Below are 16394 nucleotides of genomic sequence, written 5' to 3' on the forward strand. Positions count from 1 at the left end.
GTGCTCTAGAAGGAAGAATTTTCCAATAGAGCCATTTTGTTCAGCAGATAAGTACTGTCTCCATACAATGGTCTATAGGCTTTATTCTGCTGTAAAAATGAAAAGCTGTTCTGGACTTGAGAACATTTAGTAACAGAATACATAAATAGCAACTGAGAGAAAATTTGCACATAAAAATGCAAACTACTGCATTTTGGAAATAAAAAATGTAATGCCCAGCACTCCTCTTGTAATTTAAAAAACAAGAATGCTGTTCATACATATATTAATAATGGGAAACTTTTACAAAAAGAAATCTGACTCACCAGATACAGAAATAGAAATCAACCTGTCTAACCAGGGAAAGAGATCATTGTGAGATCGTTTGAATAAAGGCTGTGTCTAAATTAATCTTGACGGCAAAAATAATACACAACACAAACCGTGCTGATGCAATATTTCAGATATGGAACCATTTTGGACATATTTGTACCACATTCTCAAGATTCAAGCACTCCTAGAGCCTCACTGGATGGAGAAAAACACTGCTCTTAAGATCCCACAAGTTCAGAAACACCCAAATTAATTATGCAAAACATATTTTTTATACAAACCCAGGATGAGTTTTGCAAAAACCGTTTAAATACATGGAGTTTCTAATTCGGTGCTATAATTGTGACATTAAAAGCTCCATTGTGATGGTAGAAAAATGACACAAAAATATTTTAGAGCTTGGAAGGAAAATTGCAGCAGAATTACAGCACTGAATACAACATAATGTAATAATGTTTTTTGAGCATATGGAAAAAAAGCTCATCTGTAAATTAAATTTCAAGGGTTTAAAAATCGTATTCTGAGCAGAGAACAGCATAACTCAAAATCTCATTTACACTGTTCAATCCCCTCAGAGCCAAAGCTCCGGTGTCAACATGGTGAAAACAGCTGTCACTCACATATGACTCATCAAGTTTTTGTGCTGACAGCAATTAACAGACTTCACTGCAAGGAAACACAACATTTTTCAAATAAATATGCCATTTCAATAAAGTACCAGAAAACGGAGGAGAAATGAAGGCTTTTAGAATCTGTATAATTGCCAGAAATTTCACGTTGAATGTACAGTATGAAGAAATTGAAGAAACGTCAATTAAAATTTTTCATCTCGTGCACAAAATGATTGGCTCTGAAAAAAAATATCCTTTATGAATCAAAATATATTCTTTGAAGAACCAACACATTCTTTGAGAAAAATAAGAACTGTAAGGTTTGGCTCAGAGTAAAGTAGCATTTTGTTTTTCGTTGGACAACAGGGCTTGCCTGAAATCCACCCATCCATCCATTTTCTAACCACTTTACCCAGAGGCTCGAGGAGGAGCTGGAGCCTATCCCAGCAAGCAACAGGCACAAGGTAGGATACTCCCTGGATGGGACGCCAGTCCATCACAGGGCACACACAGACACAAGCGCGCACACATACTCACACCAGGGCCACTTTTCCCAGAAGCAAGTTAATCTACCAGTATGTCTTTGGACTGTGGGAGAAAACTAGAGCACCAGGAAAAATCCTACACAAACATGGGGATTGGGGATAGCATACAAACTCCACGCAGATAGTACTTCAGGAATTGAACCCAGAGTTGTGAGACAGAAATGCTAACCACTGCATCACCCTCATTCTCATTTTTCTACTAAGAAAAGAAGTCTCGCAACGAAGAGATCAACTTTAAACTGGTTTCCTGCCTGAGAAAAGTGATGTTTTACACTTACATTCTAGCCAATGAATGGCTTCAGAACAATGTGCTGTATTGCACTTATGGGGAGCAGAGACAACCTGTCCAAACTGTCTATTAAAAAAATTCTGAAAGTTTATCCACCCAACACTAATAGCAGCACTTACTTCACTAGTCAAGCGATAGTTAAGAAGCAGTAGACACATAATTTGAGTTGTCAAAACCATGAATTGGTTTGTCGCCTGTCTGAGCAAAAGACAAACCAGATAGAGGTCTGATGGCGGAGGAGCACGGTTGAGGGAGAGGTGTGAACAGGTACTGTTCGAGAGGGGGTGCACTAGAAATCCTGATGCTCACACAGAGGTGAGCAGAACTGGGTGGGATTAGGGCTTCACCTCTCCACAGACGTTCCTTTAAAACTCCATTAAAACACAAACCTTCCATCACAAAAAATAACTTACTTGAATAGAGCATCATGTACTCTAAATAAAGACCCCTTTATGTACTGGCTATAAGCATAGCTAAAAAATGCAATAAATGTTAATATCACTCCATCATCAGATCAAGAACTCTAATGCCTTGTAGTAATCATTGCCATTCACAGCCTATCCCTAGAAAACAGGGTGAAAAACAGGAATACCTACAGTAGTAGAAGGGGCATTAGTCCTGTCCAAAGCATTCATACTCACAGGGACAATTTATACAAGTGAGGACTTTTTCAAAGGATGCAGAAAGCTATGAATCTTCAGTATTCACCACCATTCCATCATACTGCCAGTACATCTACACATACATCTCCATCCAGAACGAAGGAGTGGTTAATTTGTCACTATTAAGTAGGAAGATATCACAAAGGTTCAGATGTGGAACCTTCATCAGAAACTGTAGGACCTAAGAAGCCTCACAACTGTTTTTCTAACAAACACTTTCTTTCAGATGAGAAATTATTTAAGGCTTTAATGATACTATTTAGTGTTTATCACACAATGGCCCAAGGAAGGCCAAAGTAGGTCCGTTTTATAACAGAATGGCTCTGCCGCAAAAGCACTCAAGTAAAATAAGTGCAGTTTATTTACAGTGTTCCCAGTCCCCCACACCAGAAAACAAAACCCCAAAATAGAAACAAAACTAATTCTTAAGACAAAGATAAATCCTCCTTTTCTTATTGCTTTCTCTCTGTTTTCAGTCACACTACCTGACATACCAACCACCATCAACAACTCACTCTTAGGCTGAGGAGCCACCTTAAATAGCCTGTAAGCCCCTCCCCCTCTGGAGCAAACCATTTCTCCAATTCAATGCATGTGGTTTTTCCCATCTCCTCCAGTGAGTATCCTCCATTTTGAGAGTGCTCTCCATTCACACCACAATACTCACTCATACCTGTGTTTGTTTTTTCTATGTGACTGTATATGAAATTAAGTATGTGTTTATGTACGTGAATGTATATGAAATTAAGTAATAGCATTTACTAGTCAAGCCCTCAGGAACTTATCTAGCAGCTGCTCAATGGAAGGTGTATGAATATTGTATTTCCCGTGCTATCTGTACCTTGTGACAGGCTCCTCTGTTACAGTGTTAATTTCATATTTCATTCCTAAAAACATACACGTTATTTAAGGTCAATAGAATAAAAAGCACGAGTAATCAATATTGGTTAGAACTGAACCATTTAACTTGTAGCCAGTCTATTTCATTTACACTGCTAATCATCTTTTTTTGCTGTCTTATATTCCATGCTCCACAATATTTTTTGAAGTTTGTCAGAAAACAATCCGCTTGTGTGTTTCTTGAGGCGTTTAAGCATCATTACACGCAATTGTTCATGCTATCTTTCTAAATGAAGTGCCAGGCCCATGACAGAGCATTTTTACTTAGATCCAATTACTCCTCTTCCGCTCATCTGAGAGATTAGAGATACTGCAGTGATTTCAACTTGCACGGCAAGAGCTGTCTGTTCCCATCATGGATGGAAAGTGTTCTTGTCACGACAGTCTCACTACTCTCTACTCTCTTTTACACTACTCTCACTGGAGGCAGATAAGAGGATGGTCCTTTTTAGTCTCACCATTATCAATTTCATGAAATGGGGAAAAACATTTAAACCTCCATGTGTGAGCATACACATTTTAACCTGCTAGGATTATACCCATTAACAGAACTGATTACACTTTCACAGGGAACTACTGTACTGTATGTGGTACCCTCTACATGAAATTGAGTGCCATAGAGCAATATTTAAATGAAATTATTTTTCATCAATTAAAAACAGTACTATTGTGTATTGTGCCTATTTTACTCTCTACTGTATGTCCCGTATTTTCCTTGTTAAGTATTTACTGTAATATACGGTTTGATACTATGCTGAGATATATTATAATATAACTAATGCTATAGCTTCAAATACATACTGGATACTGTATGTGTGTGTATATACAGTATACACAGAGTGAACAGAGAAACTAAACTGTGTTATTTTCTGTGAATTGTGAGACGGGAAAGCAATTTTGCTTCTATCCTCCCGTAGATAAAATGTTTTGATCAATGTTTTTTAAACATCTTTCCTTAATTAGTCAGGTATTTTTTTCAGCACAAAGGGTATTTTGTCATTGACAGATTCTGCAGATCATTATTCCCCGGACATCTGACATGGTTAAGGTCTGGGCATGAAATACGAATCGATCGCTGAATATCGCAGTGTTCCCGTGACAAATCATACCAAACTCAGCATGAATTAATAGCAAACAAGTTTTTTTCATTTCCAGTGATTATTTATTATTCTGAAAACATATATAGATTATTGAAAGTGCTTTGATGTAAAAGTGCTTTTAAGTGAAAAAATCTGTATCTATTTTAATTATTTATTTAAGTCTGTTTGTCTTTGTAAATGCAGTACACTGTACATATCTTGTAAGTTGTAAAGTAATCTTTTTGGGGGGTGGCAGTGCAGTGGCTAAGGATCTGCGCCTGTGGCTGGAAGGTTGCCGGTTTGTATCCCGCGGCCGGCAGAGGAATCCTACTCCATCCTACCCCTAAGCAAGGCCCTTAAGCCCAACTGCTCCAGGGGCGCCGTAGAAATGGCTGATTCTGTGCTCTGACCCCAAGCTTCTCTCTCTGTCCGTGTGTCTCATGGAGAGCAAGTTGGGGTATGTGAAAAAAGACAAACTGCTAACACAAGAAATTGTATATGGCCAAGAAAGTGATCTTATCTTTTACTAATAGTCACCAAATGTCACCTGCTCTTAGAAGTATTCAGCGCTTAATCATTTAGACATCATTCAGACAAGTTTGTGGTTTGTGTTAAAATCAAACAATTTTATTTTTAAGCTTAGCTATACAAATAGCAGAAAAAAGCTATATTGCAGTTTGATCTATGTTCATTTCAGGCAGCCAGGAAACTCTGCCCACTGTAACAAGCAAGTGTATATATCAGAACAGGCAGCTGGCCAGAACTATTTGTGTGACTGTGATCTGCATACAAATCTTTTAGTTTAGTATTTTTTCCATTACAAACTGGAGGATATTAAATACTGTACATATAGAATACTGTACTGGAAGGGGCACCTGTCCAGTCCAAATCATTCATACTCACAGGGACAATTAAACATGCAAGCTCCACACTACAGTATAGATTACTACAGTTCTGCGTCTTAACTTATGTGATGGATCTTTTTACTTCGGCTGAGGCACTGAAATAAATCCCTATGGAAGCTGTCACCTTAAAGAACGTGTTGCAAGACAATATAATTTGAACATACCATACAGTTATTGTACTGTGTGATATAAATCATGGAAACATTACATACTGTACCATATGTAAAAAGGCATCATAAAAAAATCTACCACTGTATTTCGAAGCCGAATGAGAAGGATGTTTCTTAAAATATGAGGCAAAATAAAACATTCTTTGAAATTAGAAACTTAGGATTTGTTCTGTCAGTAGCAGGGATCAATACATTCTTGAAACTTTCAGGCAGATTAATCTGGCTCATTAAGTGTGCCATTAAATTATTTGGGCAAATGATGCAAAACCCAACTCGTATTGACATTATTATACAGTATGTGTCCGTGTTTTAACCCCATCATATGAGTTTCTGGTTTTCAGGAATTTATTCTTAAGTAGCTCTCTTAATACAGAAAATCAGGTAACTGCATCGTACATTTAATGCTTTTTAACCATTGACATGCATAAATTCTTAAAGTCTTGTTCTTGACATTCATTTTTAAGATCCCTTTACATACTGTCCATGAGTGAGATGAATTCCAACCAAATGCTCCGCAACATTGTCATCGTCAGACCTGCAGAAAGCAGTGGTTTCATCACTGGGTCTTACCTTCTGCATCTCCTAGGCCCAGTGGTGTCTGCTTTAGTGGGTCCTGACCTCTGGTCTTGTCCATGCCATTTGGAATAGTCTTTCCCCTTTAGGAAAGAAAAAGAACAGTGTTGTCTGAATAGTATTATCATTGACGTTCAAGTACTGTAGGTACAGTAGCTGCGTCAGCATGCGTAGGCTGCAAAGGAACAAGTGAAGGTTATTCCATGCTGAAAAGAAAAGGGATACAAAGTTCAGCTGAGGGGCCTTCTTCAGGTGGAAAAGAAAAACACTTCTTCAGGTGACAAGAAAAGAGTCACGACGTCTCTTTTCTTTTCAGTATGAAATAAATTTTCACTTTTTCCGAGTATTATCAATGTCGGCTTCAAACATCTGTAGCCTTTTAAGTGTTGTGAGATGGTGGTAGGTGGAGACGAGGTAGATGATCTTTTGTCAGCCACATTCCCCAGAGATCTTTGCTGAACTTGGCCACCTGAGCATCTGAAAGAAGAGCATTGGTTAGGTTGCAATTAAAACCCAGGCAGCAGAGGCTCCTTGATTTGGTTAGCATCTGCTGTTTGAATAAGGCAAATCCCCTGTTACACACCTCCACCAGAGGAAATGAAGGAAGCAAGTCTTCAGCCGAGTTACAGACTGTGGAACCTGTAAGTTTTGTTGTGGGAACTTGTGAGTTTTGGAAGAGTGCTTTTTTAAGAGTATCGATTTGGATTTTTAAAGGTGGCAAGCTTTTCCAGGCTTTGGAGAAGGTCTTTAGAAGCAGTCCAGTGACAATCTCATAAAGACCAGGATTTAGTTTTGCATATTGAATATTCTTTACTTACATGATAAATAAAGCAGTGTTATTGCTGTATGGTTTGTGTATCTGCTTTCCAAGACACTGTATTATGGCACCCTGCACACAGGCGTATTGCATATGGTGGAGGATGCGGGCATGGCATTGCCAATTACTCTACAGATAATGTGTTTCAGACAAGAAATCCACCTACCATTCTTTTGTGTAGGAGTGTGATGTTTGTTCTTCATGCCTAAACACAATGAACATGTTAATGTTTACACTGTAATAGCTTAAAGACAGGCTGTAGCAGGGGAAAACAGTTGATGTGTGTGTTATCATTAAGATCATAAAGAATTTCATGTAATAAAAAGAAACAAAACTGTAAAAATTGAATTTTAAAAAAGAGTTTGAATTCCCACAGGTAATCAGATAAAGAACAATTATTTTCTAAAATGGCAGCATTGATTTTGTGTCTGCAATTGTGAGGGATGTGAATAATTTATGATCCCCCACAGAATGTTATTTCAATGCCTTTAACAGTAAGCTCTGGTCGGGACTGTGTTGGACAATCTAAAGGGGTAATAATACACTGTTATGAACACTGATCAGTTGGAATCTAATTGCATGCCAGCAACATCCATAGAAAAAATAACATTCCAGTTAACCTGCTGTGAGCTTTCATTCCAGGGGAATACTGATTTGCTTAGAAAATGAGCAGCACAGGATTACCCTCCCTTTAAATAAATGGGGAATTCTGGTCATACTGTTATGTCCTCACAATGGAAAAAATTGTCATGCTGGTTTATTCCCACTTGAGACTGATGTGGTTGTACAAGAGGATTAAGTGTGTTTTGTTCTAACACCATTAAAATGAAACGAAAGTTGGCCACTCTGTGCATGTTCTAAAAAGCCTCCAAGTACTGTAGGATGACTGCCAAATAATGTGATTTCATTGTTCAATTTCTTATGTTAATCATCTTATCAAGCATATTTGCATGTTTGGACATATTTCAAGGTTTACATTTATAATTAATAAACCTACAAGAAAGCGTATTTAAATTTCTTTTAGGGAATTTGTATGCAGCACAAACGCCATTCAATACTTTGCAAAATAAGAATTGAGCCTTTGGGAGACAGCTAAAATTGGACAATTTAAAATAATGCGAGGAAGTATAGTTTTAATGCAGTCTGCCACACATGTTGATAGGACATTGCTATGGTCTCCCATGTTCATCGGCAGCTCTGTAATTTAGTCTGCCAGATACAACCAGGATAATACTTCAATGATTGTGATCCGCCAGCCACAATTCTGTATTTTCCCACTGATGTTACTGTTGCAAGCCCCTGGTCTTCAAATGAATACTTACATTACTAATCTGATCTCACGGGTGCTTATAGCATAAAACAAGCTTAATGTTTAGTTTACTGTAGGTGTTTTGCTTGAGAAGAATCTGTCACAAAGTAATACTGTGAAAATTAGAGGATTGACACGATATAGTTGTTTTTCTGATCTTGATATCAAAACCTTCACTAGAGAATATGACACATTTCCCTGTATACAGATCCAGTACCAGTGTGTCGGCAGGTTTTCATTCCAACACTTAACAGCTTAAATCAGTTCATTACTGGCGTCTTGGGATGCCAGTATTTAACAGTTTATTCCAGCTCTTCAAGTGGTTGGTGTTTTGAAATGAGCTTGAGGACATATTGGCGACAACCCCTGGTATAGGCATTTATAGAATTTAATGGCGGTAATTTCACCAAGAAGAACCACTGCTGACTCCTATTAACACTGCCAATGTTGTAAAAAAATGATTTTTTATTCAACGAAATAGTGTCCGCAAGCCTTTGTCAATGTCAATATGCTTTCCAAAGGGCAAGAAATAAAAAAATAAATGCATGCATGGTATACTTACATTCGGGGAACAGGGAAGATATTGTTTTCTCCCACTGTGGTGCTGCCTTCACTGTCTTCACTGTACCCACTGCCAAAACTGCTCATGGACGAGGCAGTCGATGCAGCAGATTCTGTAACTCTGTGGCCGGACCTTGCTGTACAAAGAACGAACAGCACTATAAAGTGAGAGAATTCAATCTCTGCAATGTCTGCTACTGCACTGCAAAGGACCCCACACTGTCCAGGTAGTTCAGAATACAATACAAGCCGCATACAGTAGTTGAGACAGCTTTAAATGATAGAAGTTGAGATCCTTCCTCCATCACATTGAATATACTAGGAGCAAAGGCCTTCATTATGTTCACATACTTTCTATGTTCACGGTCTTCACTTCACGTACAGTATACTGAGATTGATATTTTCACAATTCTCAGCAGGTTTTCCTTTTTAAAGACACCTGATTTCAGTCCTTTCTCTTTCACTGCACAGCAAAAAGTAAGTTTTGTTTCCTCTGTAAGCAAAATACTGTATAATGTATTTAAACAAAATAAGTGTACATATGACAGTCTTTCATTTAAAAACCAACAAGGCTGAAAACAATACTCAAATAAGTTTAGCTGTCTGCTTCTCAGTAAATTGGGTATGATAAAATAATAAAAATGGTACATTGTAATGCATCTCTTTGCAAAGGAGAACATTGACACATAAATGCAAATATAGGCATCAGCAATAGCTAACAATACTTGCACACTCACATCCACAAAAGTTTAAGCTTTTTATGAGAATTTACAGGTACTTGGATGTACTATTTCTTAAACATACAGGTCAGACGAGGACACAAGCACGTTTACACATTAATAAAACCAATCATAAAAGCATAATCACATGCTCATATGTACGCACATAGCCACACTAAAGTGCTAAAGCAAATTCAATTACACATTTAATTACATGTATATAAACACAAATTATATGAGAAGAACAATTAATTTTTAGATGAATAGCAAGACTTTCTTGTGTAAATGCTGAATAACAGAAACAGTTTTTAGTATTTTATGTTAACATTTTTTGGGGTGTAGAATTACATATTACCCTTTAGAAAGTGACTTTAAAACATTTTTAACTGATTAAAAATTTAAATTATTTAATTTTTCTTCATAGCATGACACTACCTTAAAATGTCCTTAAAATGCAATACTGTATTTTGGTTCATACAGTGGTTGGACACAGACTTTATACAACCTCTACGCACCTATTGCTACATTTTCAAAAATTGTACAGGTACAGTATTTGCATCTACTTATCCCTGAAATATAATTGTATGATAAAACATGCTGTAGATGTTTCTGCATAATTGTGATTATCTTTGAATCTGGGTTTAAAAAAAATCTAGATCTAATGAAATATGATATGAAATGTTTGGCTTGTTATGAAACCATTTAGAATAATTCATTTATAATGCAAACCTTCCCAAAGGCCATATTAAGTAATTTCTAATGTTTTTGAACAGTTTACTAATACGATTTTCTGAAACATGGGGATCATTGTTTTGTAATACCAGAATAAATACATTTACAAATGTGCAAATTCATGCTCTTAGATGCAGAGACAAACCTTTTTCTTAATTATATAAGAACACAAAATTATTTAAATCCCAGAACAATTGCACAAATTCATACATGTCATTTTTCTGTAGTGTGCAAATGTTGCTGTTATTAAGATAAAGATAAGATCATTGTATTGGCCATATACAATTTCTTGCATTAGGAATTTCTTTCCACATGAAACACGCAGACAGGGAGAGACGGTTGGGGTCAGAGCGCAGGGTCAGCCATTGTACAGCGCTCCTGGAGCAGCTGGGGTTAAGGGCTTTGCTCAGGGGCCCATCTCTGCCGACTGTGGGATTTGAACCGGCAACCTTCCAGCTACAGGCCACAGAGCCACCACTCCACCCTATTAATGGTCAATATTCATTGCTTTGGTATTAGCAAACTGTCCACAGCCTTTAAGAAGCGCATCAGAGCACGAATTATTCAGGAAACACAGTAACTATGTCTCAGTATATACTGTATATATACTGTACGTTAACCCCTCATGTTTCAGTGAGACCAGAAGTGCACTTCTCACCTTCAGTCTTGGGTGTTCCTTCAGACATCACTTTCCTGATGGCGAGCTGACTTGTATCTTTGCTCTCATTGGCTGGTGAAGGCAGATTGTCAGACTGAGTTCTTTGAATTGGGAGGACTCCTGTTATGCTGTGTCTGTGCTGCTTCTTGGCATGACTTGCCAGACCGCTTTTATGAACTGCTGCGGCACGCGTGGGTGAAATGGAAACCCAGAGTATGTATCCTCACATGGCACCAGCTTACGCGTTACACATGCAGACACAAGTGTTTTTGTATTCCTTTAAATTGCGTGAATTTAATTCCGTAGTGTTCCGGACACCAAAAAAGACATCACATGCACAGCATCAAAAGGGTCGAGCTTTTTAAAACTGGCTGTTTGTACTATGTTACATATTCTGAACTTTTAAACTTGTACTGACTACCCAAATAGTTTTAAGGGCAGAGATGTGGGGCATTATGGAGGCTCTCACTGGATATTCTGTAGCAGAACGACTATGAGCAGTGCATCTTAATGCCCACATCTTCCTATGAAAGTGCAATCCCAGCCTTGGTTTCTAATTTTAGGGGTGGGAAGACAGACAAGGTTTTCTTAGAAACAAAGCACAGAGACAGTGCACTTCATAGCTCGATACTTATTGATTTTTTCTGCTCTCCGGAAAGGACCCTACTGTTCATCTCCTTGCTCTTCTTTGTACACTGATGCATATAGTTTCACTTAAGCTGTATATGCTGTTTAGTCTATATATCTGCAAATGTGCTTATTTCCATCATATGGTCTTAATATATTTGTTATTTTATTTTTTAAGGAGAGGTACACTCTGGAGTAAATAATTATTCACCCCTGACTAACAGTCATTAGTGTATTAGGGAGTACTACATTCCCTAGATATTGTTTACTTGACCTAATCTTGCTCTATTTTTTAGTTATTTTTAGGAAGAAGAACTTTATGTGCCTTAGTTTATTTGATGCGTAAACTGTGTCAGGTTCCAAGATATTATTAAGAGATATAAAAAAGACTGCTTTACCTGTGCTATTGTTTAAGATACCATTTTAAACTTTATTGATAATTACCGTATACATAGAAAACTCTGTATAAATTCTGTTTAAAGGACTAAGTCTATAGTTCTATAGAGAAACGTAAATTTTATAACTAAAATTGTGACAGTAAAACAAAAGTATCACTTGTGAAGCAACAAAAATACAATTCTGTTTCTGTACATCTGTTTAAGGTTCATTTCCGATTTAGTCTTTAACACAAGCTGACTTTTACTGTGAGGGCGTGTGAGGAAAGCTCGTGCTTTCTCATTCACGGAAGGCTTTGTGTTTCCATTCTCACACCTATGAGGTGGCATCAAATGGCAGCTTGAGGCGATGGCGTTTGGCAATGGTACTCTTTAAACAGCCAGTTTCACTCCCCTTTTCAGAAACAAAAAGGGTCATAAACTCTTCAAAGTGAACTCGGTGAAGTCATTTCACGACACACAGAGAGGTACATACAGAAAACTTGTGAGCAGACTTGTGTTTACAGGAAGTAGAGAGGCAAAAAACAAAGGAGGAGGGGGGCGGGGAGAAGGGAACGAACAAAGGTAGCAACAGATGATAGTTAAGCTGCCATGCTGAGGAAGTTATTTGTGCCGTTTACTTGGTTGAAGGCGGAGCTGCTGTACAGCTGCTTCAGCCGCCGCTATGGCAGCTCCGGCATCTTCGAGGTGCGTCTGAGTTACACTGGTTTTGCTTTGACTGCGAGATGGTCCGTGAGAGCGCAGGTGTCCCTCGGAGGAGGACTTGGAACTGCCGGGGCTACTGTGAGATTTCTCAATAGTGGGCACCTGCATGTCTAAAACAACAGGGCCATGAGTCGCTTCACACAGACAGAACACCGCAAGACCGCGCCGTTTTCCTCACTTCTTGCCACTTCGATCCCTCTTCTGCTGGGCCTCGGCCCCGCTCACGTGTCTTCAAGAGTGTCGCCACGGCAAGTCGCAATTTTCTGGGTCGCTAGTTGCCATAGCGAGGCTTACTTAGAAAAAAAAAAGGGTCTGACGGCAGACTGAAAACTACTTGCATTTAAAAATAGAAAATAAAAACAAATTCAGGACAGCTCCTTGGTGATAACATATATGCCTTCGAACAGATGCTCCTACATCTTACATTGGTTAATTAAGGGTTCAGAATGCATTTTTATTTTTTGTTTTTCACTTAGTAGGCTATTTTTAATCTTCACCTCATTTACAGCACTAATATCGATTGTTTTCATCTTTTGTGTACTATGCAGTAAAATTTGAACTATAGTCTAAACTCAACTCTCTTTGACTCTCTAACTTGCCTTGAGCTGTGAAAAATAAAGGCAACACATGGCCTCTGAGACACATGCACCCTGGCCAGAACCCCGGCAACTGAGACAGGAGTCACCAGTGGAAGATCCCCTGAGCCACCCTATCACACCTAATTCATTACTGTAAGTGCTGGGCCAGTTTGGCGCCGATCCTGTCCATATTCATTGCGAATCAACACCACATCCAGGGTCTAGATAAGGGGTGTTGTACACTCCAGGCAGAGTGTACAGTGAATATGCAATATGTTCACTTTAAAGCTTGGTGAAAATGTAGGTTCTCCATACCCTTGGAAGGATCTGGGAATATTCCGTGACTTCTGCTTTTGATCACCGATGGCTTTGGCGAAGCCTGGTTACTCTGCCCCGAATGAGACCTCCCATGATCGATACTCTCACTCTCTTCCTTCAGAGGATACCACTTTGGTGTGTTGTCAAGGTTGGAGGTGTTAGATAAGTCAATCAGCACCTGGAAATGACATACTGAAATTAGATACACATTAGATAAATAAAAGACCGACTTTAGCCAATTCTATCTGAGAATGGAGGTTCGCTCAGTGAGGAAATTTGCCATGACTCATTCTGTTGACTGTGTGGGTTGGTGAACCTGGTAGGAATCAATCCTTGTACCTTTGTGTTACGACTAGCACCCTACAAAACTCTACTAAGTGATGAGGATCAATTAAGGGCTACCATCATTGTGGTAACTCACAAAAAAGCATTTTAGCAGCATAAATTACATATTCTTTTATGATAAACTGCAACTTACTTCTCCGAGAAAGTCGTTAGAAGAGAATCTGTCGTAATCCCAAACAGTCAGTTCCAGGGTCTTCTTTTTCAGCTAAGGAAGAACAGGCACATAAATTAATGAATTCCTTACACTTACTGTATATAGCCCTTTTCTGGACACTCCACTCAAAGCGCTTTACAAGTAATGGGGACTCCCCTCCACCATCACCAGTGTGCAGCCCCACCTGGATAATGTGACCGCAGCCATAGTGTACCAGTACACTCCCCACACACCAGCTCTCAGTGGGGAGGAGAGTGATGAAGCCAATTCATAGATAAGAATTATTAAGAGGCTGTGATTGGTAAGGGCCAATGGGAATATTGCCAGGACAACGGGGTTACACCCCTGCTCTTTTCGAGAAACACCCTGGGATTTTTAATGACCACAGAGCGTCAGGACCTCGGTTTTATGTCTCATCTGAAGGATGGCACCTGTTTACAGTATAGTGTCCCCGTCACTAAACTGGGGCATTAGGACCAACATGGACCTGCTGGCCCCACTAACACCTCTTCCAGCAGCAACCTTAGCTTTCCCAGGAGTCTCCCATCCAGGTACCGACCAGACTCACACATACTGAGCTTCAGTGGGCTGCCAGGTGTGAGTTGCAGGGTGATATGGCTAAATGACAGAATGGGTGGGAGAGCAACTTTTGGCACTTTCACTTCACTGTTCATTTTATTGTAACATTTCAGAAAAATCCTTAGAGATATCCAAGCAGCTGATGGGTTTCCTAACATTGCCAAAGTTCTATCAAAAACAGGAGATGGGAAACCAGAGAACAGGGGGGATAAATTGCCTTGGCCCTCCAATGTGCAAACTGATTCAAAATTGATAAAGAATTATATTTCTGTTGTCCCTAATTATCCAATTATTTTATTTCCTACTTGCTTAATTTTCTTTTCTCTGTATTTACAGTATATGGTCATATATAGACATTTATCTCAGTATATATTTTTCAGGGGAAAGATATGTTCAGGGGATATTCTTCAGGGGAAAGATATGTTCTAAAAGGACTGAATAAAAGGAACTATAGGAACAACCTATAGTTGGGATGCTTCTCAACACATTGCAGTCCTTTATGCTGCTTTTTCCTTCGACGTTTATGACAAAAGTTAGTTAAAATGACAAAAAGTAACCTAAGCAAAAGCAAAAACACGTCAGATAATGCAGCTATTCTGGTAGTAAGTACAGTAACAAACCAAGGACATAATATTATCCATTTTTTATGGATATAATTTGCGTTGACTATTACAATTAATAAAAGCAATAAACTTTATTATACACAGTACCTTTAAAAGTAATCTCAAAGAGCTTTACAATGTAGAAAATGTGCAGAAGTTGTAGTCTTTCTAGTTACACAGTTAAATAATGGCTAAATAATACCAAATCAAGCTAAATCACAATCAGTGTTGAAATACATTTCAATACAGTGTTTCAATTGATCAGAAAAACAGTCAAAGATAAGCATACCTGCTCCAGATGAATGTTTTTATAAATCACAGTTTGATTCCATTCTGGGTTCAGGCTTTTCTGCACATGCTTTGTTCTTCTCTTGTTCTCGGCACTAAAATTGAATATGAAGAAATGTGATGCAATTTCTGAGAACTACAGAAACCCGAGCTTCAGCTGAAATTGTTGTGCTTCATGAAGATCACATGCAATTTTTAAATCTTTAAAAAAACTACACCAAACACCAAAAAAAAACAAAACAACAGATGTGCAGTAAACAAAATGTAACCCTCCAGCGAAAGTTATGCACAATAAGAAACTGAGAAAAATAAAACCATAGAGGGCAGAAACAATATAATACATTACAGGTAATCTTTTTATAACAAAACACTGCAAATAATACTGCGTGGGTAAAACATCTGCACTCTCTGAGCCAAAACATTGTGTGGCTTTCATCGGCAGCTTTGGTTACAAGTAAATGTTTTTGTTCTAGATTTGGCAGATGATGCTCATACAAAAACAATTCTACATACTGAACAATATTTTCCACTGGCACACAATTTAATTATAAGCGACTTTATACTTGGGTCACCTGACCCGAGTCGACTTTCAATGCATTCAGGTCAGGTGACTCTAGTGGCTGATCCAGGATCTCAATCCTTTCCTTGGGGCATGTGAGCCTGCTAGCACTAGATGCACAATTCTGTAGGCTGGCACCAGTCCGTACTGAAACCTTAATGAACATTACCAATTGAATTGTTTTTTGCTATGGACTGCTTTTTAGCCTGAGCAGCCCACAAAGGAGAAAAAAGACAACTGTCATGTTGTGGAAGTTTGTGTTTTTTTGTTTTCTTTGCATGAGAGAGGTTAAGGAGACAAAAAAAAGTTTGTATTTGCCAAACTCCCTGAGTAGGACATCAGTGAACATATCACTGGTACAAAAAAGCTTGGGAATACCTATAATCTAGAACTTTCTTCTTT

The 16394-nt window shown here is 38.4% G+C and overlaps 1 protein-coding gene across 10 annotated transcripts in view; it reads right to left on the reverse strand.

Annotated features, from left to right (window-relative positions):
* Window positions 1-16394, reverse strand: part of pclob (piccolo presynaptic cytomatrix protein b) — a 136478-nt gene that overhangs the window by 12036 nt on the left and 108048 nt on the right. For 5 of the 10 annotated variants that reach the window (XM_069192593.1, XM_069192589.1, XM_069192586.1 and 2 more), the window contains 8 exons: window positions 15435-15528; window positions 13944-14015; window positions 13463-13643; window positions 12485-12679; window positions 10843-11022; window positions 8735-8870; window positions 7030-7068; window positions 6044-6129 (listed from right to left, as the gene is read on the reverse strand). In XM_069192593.1, the coding sequence (XP_069048694.1) occupies window positions 6044-6129; window positions 7030-7068; window positions 8735-8870; window positions 10843-11022; window positions 12485-12679; window positions 13463-13643; window positions 13944-14015; window positions 15435-15528 (983 nt within the window). The remainder of the gene's footprint in view (window positions 1-6043; window positions 6130-7029; window positions 7069-8734; window positions 8871-10842; window positions 11023-12484; window positions 12680-13462; window positions 13644-13943; window positions 14016-15434; window positions 15529-16394) is intronic. The other 5 variants (XM_069192590.1, XM_069192585.1, XM_069192591.1 and 2 more) reach the window with 5 other exon arrangements.

The sequence above is a fragment of the Lepisosteus oculatus genome, chromosome 7 (assembly GCF_040954835.1).
Source record: "Lepisosteus oculatus isolate fLepOcu1 chromosome 7, fLepOcu1.hap2, whole genome shotgun sequence".
In the NCBI taxonomy this organism is placed as follows: domain Eukaryota; kingdom Metazoa; phylum Chordata; class Actinopteri; order Semionotiformes; family Lepisosteidae; genus Lepisosteus; species Lepisosteus oculatus.